The following is a 9,568-nucleotide window of genomic DNA, read 5'->3' on the forward strand; positions in this document are numbered from 1 at the left end:
AAAAGGTTCTTTGGTTGACAGACAAAAATCTGAAAAATATTTGCTTCTTTGGGTTGATTGAGACGATTATCCATTACTTAAGCTTTTTATATGCTTTACACTCTACGACGTTCCATGTAACCAACCAGAACTCTGACAGAGGAGAGTCGATGGGAAATGACAGACTTTTTCCACGTTTCCAATAACTACTACCATTTTTAATTTCAAAAACCCACGCTTCCTGGACTTAAATTAAAAACCCATCACTTAGACTTGTTATAAAAGGGAGGAACGCTCTTCCTTCTAAATCAAATTCAGTCCAGCTGTATTTATTTTCGAATAGAAGAAAAGAAAATTAGTGAGCTGCAGCCATGGAATCCTTTGCGGCGTTAGCAGTTGCAGTGCTAGTGATCTTATCATGCGCGAATAGCATTATTATTGTGCGTGCAAGTGATGCAGATCCTTTACAAGACATTTGCGTTGCCGATTTGAAAAGCAAAGGTAATGTAACTACAATGCACTATATATGTGTGGGTGGGGGTTGTGTTTACAAATGTATGTAGGCTGATGATGGGTCAATAACATTAACTGTATGTTTGATTTGAATTGTGCAGTTATTGTGAACGGTTTTCCATGTAAGAGTCCGAAAACGGTAACAGCAAACGACTTCCGGTTGACGGGCCTAGACAAACCAGGAAATACGAATAACCAGTTGGGATTCAGCGTAACACCAGCTTTTGTAACGCAGCTACCAGGCTTAAACACCTTGGGAATCTCCTTGGTCCGCCTTGATTACGCTGCTCGGGGAGGCCTTAATCCTCCTCACACACATCCACGGGCAACAGAAATCTTGGTGGTGATCGAGGGTACTCTCTTAGTTGGTTTTATCAACACTAACAACACTTTGTTCTCCACAACACTGGAGAAGGGAGACGTGTTTGTGTTCCCGCGAGGACTTGTGCATTTCCAACAGAACATCGGCTCTGTTAACGCAGTGGCCATAGCTTCACTGAACAGCCAGAATCCAGGAACTCAGCAGGTTGCGCCGGCCCTGTTCGGAGCCTCTCCTCCTGTTTCTGCCTCTGTTCTCGCCAGAGCTTTCCAGATCGATGACAAGCTCGTCAAAATTCTCCAGCACAAGTTCACATCATCATGATCTTCATCTGCTGGTCTCATCTCATAATATTATTTAGTAGATTCGTTTTTCTCCTGCAGGTTCTCAGTATTTATATATAGTTAAATAAAACCAAGCTGCCTATCTTATTATCTGAGTTACAGAATAATGGGTAGACAGTATCTGATATGTACGCTCGTCCGTATCAATATAAATAACCGGTCCAATCATACATATGAATGACAGGAAGTGGGAAGAGGTATCTGTGTTTGATTGGATTATGAAATTTCTCAGGTTAATCAGTTTTCAACTGTACAGTCAAAAACTTGCGGAATCAAGCATCCTCGTACAAAATACCTAATGGCAATACATTTCATTCCAATTGGACGGCCTCCCGCCATTGTCATATTTACGTCGCTATCACTTAATTAGCTTCGGCGGCTTTTATTACACCGTAAACATAATCGAGTTGTTTGGAAGTTTTTTGGTGGTTTTTTTCTTCTAAATTCTCAGAATTTTGGTAGGAATGTATTGAATTCTCTAAATTTGGGTAGGAATAAATTTGGGTAAGAATGTATTGAAATTATATGTTTGACAAATAAAATTTGTATAATTAAAATGTTTTAAAAAAATTTTAGGGTGTTAAATGGATATATGTAATTAAAAATTAGTTTAAATAACATAAATCAAAATTTTATTTCAAATTTTTCAACAAAATTTTAATAGAAAAAAATCTAAAATAAAACTACTAAAAACAACTCAAACAATTGTTATTTTGTTAATCCATATGTTTTTTTTTTTAACCAAATAAAGATTCAAGAGATTCGAGAGATTCCATAACTCGTAAGAATTACCTGAACTAGGCCCAGATTCAAACCGCTTACCGTTTTCATGTACGGGTTATCTCTGTCATTTCCATTTCCATTAACTGCTTATATCTGCATGGAACCAACAAGGCTGTGATGAAATAGTGAAGAAGGGAGTGTAAGACATAAATGTGTTGATGGTAACATTATATATTTAAAATGGTTTTTGGAAATTAAATTATTAAATTTAGAGGCAGGTTGCAAAGTTGTTGTAATTAAGTTTTAATATTAAAATAATAATATTTTATTTTAATTTTAATTTTAATATATATATATTAAAATTAAATGAAATCATTAAAACATATTTATAAAAGATAAGAGTTTATGGTAGATAAAAATAATAATAAAAATAAGTAAAATGTAAAAAAAAAATATGTTATAATTTATCATTGATATATTTAGATATTTATTTATTTATTTCTTACCTAATATAACTAAATTTGACCTTGCTCCTTAAGTCAACCTTTGGCCACGTAACCGTTGGGGTCTCTGCTCTAGCTATTTAAACAGGCGAAGTTGGATCTGTTCTTCAACTTGTCCTGACGATGAACCACACTAGTTGGTTCGAAACGCGTCGACAAAAGATTGATTATGTGATTTTGCCCAAGATTTTCTAAAAAAAATATGTTGTTTATATATATATATATATATATATATATATATATATATCATTTAAAAAATAGCAATTACATTTAGCGGTGCAAAGGAACTAGAAAAAAGGAATGGGAGAATGTGGAAGACAATAGTCCTTATATTATTTTGTATAATATTTTATGTATGCATTTGAACACATTTGAATTTAATGGAGAAGGGACTTAATTTGTGAAATGAAACTTTATGTTGATCCTTGAAATGAGACCAAGACAACAAGTCAAACAAGTGAAGAATGCCCTGATTTAAGAATCTAGTCAAGAGAACATTTTGAACACGTGAAAGAAAACATGATTTAGAAATAAAGTTGAATGGAGATAAGAGATCGATTGAGGAATGGTGTCCAATATTTGAATTGGGGAAAGGAAACACTATGAATATGTTAAGGAGGACCCTATTTGTTCCTCAAGGTGAAAGCATAAGCATTTGTGAAAAATTCCAAAGGATAAAATGTTAAGGGAATTTTCGCTAAATGTGACAGAACCAGCCCTTTGAAGTATGTGAAAATGGAGAAAACAAGACTTGGTTAGCATTGGTTTCAAATGTAACTAGAAATGTAAGCCCCTTGGGCTCAACAAAATTGTAACGCAATGTATGTGTTGGTCAACTTTGATGGCTCCAAGTGGGAACACTAATGCAAGAATTGAGTTCATAGCTCTCAAACACATTTTCAAAAATATGTTTATGATTTACCTAGATAACGGAAGATCGAGATTATTAGAGCTTTCTACCAGATGTCTATTTTTTAGGCCACTTTAACATTTGTATAAAAACTTCTCATAAGCAACTAGAAGGTATTTCAACTAAGAAAGAATATTTTTGGTTTATTTTCCTTTGAAGTTGTTTGAGACCTACTTTATCTATTCCACCTATCGACTTGGAATCAAAATCTAAAATCCTATTTAGATATAACCATAGATTTTAGTTTCGACAAAAAGCTAAACAAAAGATGAACCAATGATTCAAGTTTCAAAGAGAAGGCTTCCTTACTTAAAATTAAAATCAATAGTCGAATTTAATTTAAACATAATTTAATTAATCCAAACAAATAAAACACATGGATTAAAAATTTAGATAAACCTAGACAAGAGCACAATCAATCCTCTGTAATCCTATGATATTTCCATTTTATGTATACAGTTACTATGTGGCAGAGGATATTCCACAATGGTTAGCGTGATCTGCTAAACAAATTATTTGTATGGTTACCCTGCAGTAAAACTGCAATGATCTCTTGACCATTTCCTTGTAGAAAATACATTGTCAAACTCGAAAACATTGTATGTTTAATAGGATCTAGTTAGTTCCTTGTAACAAGAAAAGAATGAGAGGAGAATGATAGATTGAGGTCACATAAACATTATAAATACCAATCGAAGGGCCTGAAAAGTGTGGATACTTCTAGCAGGATGTCACATTCAAATTAGTGATAAATCCGTCACCAAGTAGCCCGACTCCATTTACCACCAACACACCAAAATTTAATTATGCAATGGTAGATAAATCTGATGCAAGTTGATGACAATGCACATAACTCTCATTGTTCAAAGGTTGAAGCAATTTGAATTCATTACAGGGAATAGCTTCCAAACACTCACCATCACATCATCATGGAGCTCCATCAATTGCACACCAAAGTTTGGCAAGTTGATACAGACCAAATGTTTCCATGAATGAAGTGAGCATGCTTAATTTGGAAAAAAGTAAGAAAAAAAAACAATACATAGGAACCATAATGATCATATCAAATAAATGATCCAAATATATTATCTTGGCCAAAAATTAGAATGCATGATGATTAGAAAAGAAAATTAATGAACAAAACAACATTATGATCATAAACTAAAACTCTAACAAGTTTATCAAGTTGAACATTCCTCAAGACATGTACAAAAGCAATAAACTCCAAGGAGGGTACATGACAAATCCATGTAGGCTACAAGACCAATCCATGCAGTAACTCTCGAATATCATCTCAATGACTACTCAAGCTTTCTTTTCAAAACAAACTCTTTATGAAACCTCTATCCATGATACATAAATTAGCTAGATGACGGGCATCTAGAACAGTTTGCAACATGATTACTTGTGTAATTCACATCCATAACTACTTGGTTACATGTAGGCTACAGTTAGTCCACATCCAGATGATCAGTGGATAATGTCAAATTCAACAGGTATATAATGGATTTTAAAACATTAGGCATATTTGAGATCTTAGGCAAAGGAAACCCACCAATACGGAGCTAGTGTTTCTATCGTCTCATAATTTCATCTTCCCACGATTTCAAATTTTGTTTTATGTAGATGCTCGGAGATGCCTATGAATGGTAATAATTAGAACACATATGTACATCTCATGAATATCAAGTTTTTTTTCCTCCCAGATAGAAATTTGGATATCATTATTATCTTTGGTGCTAGTATTGTGTTTGAACAAGTTAGCATCATGGATTTATAACCATGTATGAAATTCTAGTGAATGTGATTTCACACAAACAAACATGAAGAATTCATTGTGCCTGCCTACTTCACACCTGCAAAATATGGAAGAAGAAAATAGTAACAATGTCCATTTTCCCAATCAGAGAAAGGGAGAATCACATAAAATGGGGAGAATTTTCCATCCCTCCTCTAACTGCTTAGAACCAGGAATGTGGAGAATCACATATAGAAATAAATCATAGCAGAATAAAAAATAAAATAATAATTATAAAATTGGTAGAATTGCTTATAGAAATACATCATAGAAAAACTAAAGTAGACAAGTAACTATTATGGCAAGTGAAAAAAGGCATGATGAGACTAGATTCTTCACTTGTGAACATCTTAGTTTGCAAATGGATATTGTTCTAGTTTATTTCCAACTATGTTTGCCATTGAACAAAGGCTCGTAGAATGATGGGAGTGCACAACCACGGTTGTGGAACAAGGATCCAACTTGTCCACTTATTTGATTCTTCATCAGAGTAAGGAAGTTTGGGCAAGAAAAGGATCCAACTTGTCCACTTATTTGATTCTTCATCAGAGTAAGGAAGTTTGGGCTCTTTCTTGTCAGCTTTGTTCGGGTGAGAAAGATATCTACATCATCATCTTTGAGAATTATCAAAGCAACCTACATGCCAAACATGATCGTTTTTATCTTTCCCCAAAAAGGAAAAAAATAAAAAATAATAAAAAAATTAAAAAATAAAAATAAAAATAAAAATAAAAATAAGAATTAGTTATATCCTTCAAGGTCTAGGATATGAGGCATTCATCACCACATATATAAGCCAACAACAATCTGGAATCCATCTTAATACACAACCAAAGAGTAAGCATCACACCTAATAGCACAAGAAGTGCTTGAATTCCACAAATGATAAATTCAAATCATATTTTAGTGAAGTTCATAAAAATGCAAATCTAGCCCACCACACATACATGGGAGGAATAAATCAAACAAACAGAAAATAAAATTTATTGTGGAATACAAGTTTGCAACCAATATCTGAAACCAAACAAAATAACAATTCCAACTTTCCCACATGTGCCACAAAATAAAAGAAAACCACAAATGGATTTCACTGTAAGCTAGAAAGAGTACAACATTACAGAAAATATAATTAAATCATATTATAATGGTATTTCGCATTTCAAGAATTAGCGACACTATACAGTATATCTAAATGCACAATTGGGTATTTCACATTTCAAAAATTAACGTCAATATTCTTTTTACTTATTTTTTAAGAAAAAGTAATAAAATTGATTTTCACTGGTCACAACCACCTACAACATTCATTAGTACCAACAGCTAAATATTTATAGCTCATGAAGATAGCCGAAACTCTTCCAACCTTAAATGAAAATGCAAAAACACATGATGACAATACGAACATACTATTATCATTTGCAGCCCAAGTATAGAGAGCACCTTGCAAATTTGAAGCACAACTCTAAGGTTCATTCCTTGCTCTGTGTAACCTCTGCAGCCTATGATTTCCCATCTCCATGTCCACCGCAACATCCCCCAGAATGATGATGCTTACTTTCTGACTTCACTTTCAACTATTTGTGCATGTCATAGGGATCCTCACCATTGGCATATACTTAGTCTCGATATCATTGATTTTATAGCCTAGTGTATGAGTATACAAATGGAATGCTACTTGGTTTCTCTTGCAGACATGAAGAGAAAGATGCTCAGGCGCAAGAACCCCATGCACAACCTTCTAGGCCACTGCCATGAGCTTCGTTGCAAGGCCCAATTTGTTGTATGCACCCAACATAGGCAAAGAATTTATATGGCCATGGAATTTCATGGACTCCTCATCCACTTTCGCAAGAACATAACCCATAATATTCTTATTGTAATCCTCGACCACATAGAGAAGTTGCGGCCATGAGAGGAGATGGTAGAAATAATACTTCATTTGGTAATTCTCTGGCAGGCACATCAGATTACATGTCTGCATGGAAAGCAAGTCTTCCATAATAGCTTGGTGAATGCAAACCATGGCTACAACTGAGAGTGTTTAAACCATAGAATATGACATACTGCTTAAACCCTCCCTATTACTTTCCCTTTATTGGCAAGTCTTCGAACTTCCGGGGGTTTTGTTCTGAATATGTGAATGAGAGGAAACCTTATCAAAATTGTTCTCCTGGAAGTTTGTTTCCCTCCTCCCTAAGAGGCTCTTGAGGCCCACGTAGCATCTACAGATGAGGAAGAAGAGAATATTCATCAATGTGAGGTAGAAACAACATCCAAAGTAAGTACATTCTTTGATAAATGGAAAGTTCAGTATGTGGAAGGTGACATATCAAAGCTAAATCTTGATCTTGCACATAATGAACGGGCCGGTTTGAGTGAAAGTTTCAGAATGTGCCTTTCGTACAAGCAAATCTTCTTTCTCCTCTCCGCTTAGTTTTTCTTTGGATATTTTTGATAGAGATGTTTCCAATCACAAGACATTCAAACTCTAAAATACAAGGTTAACCTCTTCATTTGAATTTTTATTTGTGTCAAGAGCTAGGATAACAGGTATCCATCTTCAATGGTAACTGTTGCGAGGGTAATTTCCCAGACAATGAGAAATTTCCATCCATTTCCCTGCAATGTCTTTGATACATCATGTACATCCTCTATTTCTATGGAAGGAAACCCTAATGATCTAGAGAAATATGCGAGCACCTTTGTGCAAATTCTTGCCATTAATGCACTTATTGACAGTGGAGAACTTGATTTCCATTCCTTAATATAATCATTCACCCCACGTTCTATATTCTTGACAGCTCTCCACATTCCATGGCAAACTTCAATCTTTGCAATCTCTAATGCACTTATTGACAGTGGAGAACTTGATTTCCATTCCTTAATATAATCATTCACCCCACGTTCTATATTCTTGACAGCTCTCCACATTCCATGGCAAACTCCAATCTTTGCAATCTCCCATGGGATTCCCATTTCTTAGTGATGAAATAGGATCACCTGTCCATCTTCTTTCCTTGATTCCACTATCAAAATATAAAGGAAAATTTAAACAACAAAATATGGAAGTACATGGATTTGACTATTAAAGACTAAATAAATAAAATTTGCTCTAGAAAAATAACCAAAGAATGCAATAGAAAATAGTTGCTCGAATGCACGAGCTGGAATAGTGAAGGTCAACAAGTCTTGGTTTGTTATGCCTGGGAGTGAAGGATATGGTACACTGATCCAGGTGGATGTTGGTGGCCACCCACCTATCCCATCTGGACCCCCACAACTATCCCTTTCAGTTTTTCAGTTTCCTTAATTATAGCGCAGTTTACTATTTTTAGCAGTTTTTCGGGTCCTAATCTTCTGGAGCCATTTTGAGGCCCTAAACGACGTTTTTTGGGAAATCTACGCCAGAGATTTTTCTATCAAAAAATCATGTTTTCCGTCGTAGTCCTCAGAGAGATCCTTCCAACGGGCTATCATGCACGTCAAATGGAGATAATATGACCAATTCGCGACCCCGGGAAGTTGATGTACCAACTTACCCAAAAATGGGGCCCACAATTTGGCGTTTCATTTTCTAGGGTTAGGTTTTGGAATGTGAAGGGTTTTCCATTGTTTCTCAACAATAAATAGGCCTTCGAGCCTCATTGTAACACAGTTTAGAACAGTTCAAAGGCATGTAGCCACCACATCTCTTCTCAGAGATAAGCTACCATCGCCCTAGCTGGTTTATTTCCATTTCTGGTTGTAAGCATATTTTAGCATTTTCCATTAATGAAATGAAGTATTATTTCCACTTCATCTTTGTGTATATGGTTATCTCTGTAATTTTTTGCGTTCCTGTTTAAATCCGGATCAGTGGTATCAGAGCGGTCTGCTTTTTTTTTTCTCTGTTTTTCTTTGCATGTCCCCAACGAGGTCAAGATATAAGGAGTTAGGGCTTGAACTGGTCAAACCTTTGCAAGACCAGCCTCACAAATCTCGACAACCTCCCATGGCGGATAAGAAGAAAAACGAAGGAGTAGGAGATCCTATCAAAATCTTGCTCGAAGAAGCCCTTTAGCGACAAAGGAACGCGATGATGGACAAATTTGCGCAGATCCTTCAGCGGCTACCCAGAGGCGATGCATCAGCTTCCAGTAGCTACTCTAGAAACGCCATGCCCTTTAAGGTACAAATTAATTTTGAAATCCCCATCTTTGAGGGTCAAATAGACGTGGATGCCGTAGATTAATGGTTAAATATGCTAGATGGTTATTTTTCTGTTCATGAATTTTCAAGTCGGGAAAAGATTGTTTTCACTCTTCTCAAAGCAGCCTCCCACGTCAAGGAGTGGTGGGAAACATACTGCGAGCAGAAGGATGAAAGTACAGGCTCACTGTTTTCAGCCACACCCACTTGGAATGACTTCCGGGATGCCATCAAGGAGCAGTACTACCCTGTCAAAAGCTATGAGGACAAATACATTAAATGGACCACACT

At 35.5% G+C, this 9,568-nt stretch overlaps 1 protein-coding gene and 1 pseudogene across 1 annotated transcript; one reads left to right on the forward strand and one right to left on the reverse strand.

Moving 5' to 3' along the window:
* Positions 1-278: 278 nt before the first annotated feature.
* Positions 279-1,546, forward strand: LOC149258067 (germin-like protein 1-3). Its single transcript, XM_089370586.1, has 2 exons — positions 279-480; positions 594-1,546. The coding sequence occupies exons 1-2, from the start codon at positions 351-353 to the stop codon at positions 1,133-1,135; spliced, it is 672 nt and encodes a 223-aa protein (XP_089226712.1). The 5' UTR covers positions 279-350; the 3' UTR covers positions 1,136-1,546.
* Positions 1,547-6,588: 5,042 nt separating this feature from the next.
* On the reverse strand, positions 6,589-7,112 carry LOC149258068 (N-terminal acetyltransferase A complex catalytic subunit NAA10 pseudogene; annotated as a pseudogene).
* Positions 7,113-9,568: the final 2,456 nt, after the last annotated feature.

The sequence above is a fragment of the Pinus tabuliformis genome, chromosome 6 (assembly GCF_031772625.1).
Source record: "Pinus tabuliformis cultivar Carrire ecotype Pingquan chromosome 6, CPIR1, whole genome shotgun sequence".
NCBI lineage: Eukaryota > Viridiplantae > Streptophyta > Pinopsida > Pinales > Pinaceae > Pinus > Pinus tabuliformis.

Bases quoted from the DNA above. Each gene is read 5' to 3' on its own strand.
- LOC149258067 (XM_089370586.1), top strand. From the start codon at position 351: ATGGAATCCTTTGCGGCGTTAGCAGTTGCAGTGCTAGTGATCTTATCA. The intron at 481-593 runs GTAATGTAACTA...TGAATTGTGCAG, and splicing joins TGCCGATTTGAAAAGCAAAG to TTATTGTGAACGGTTTTCCA.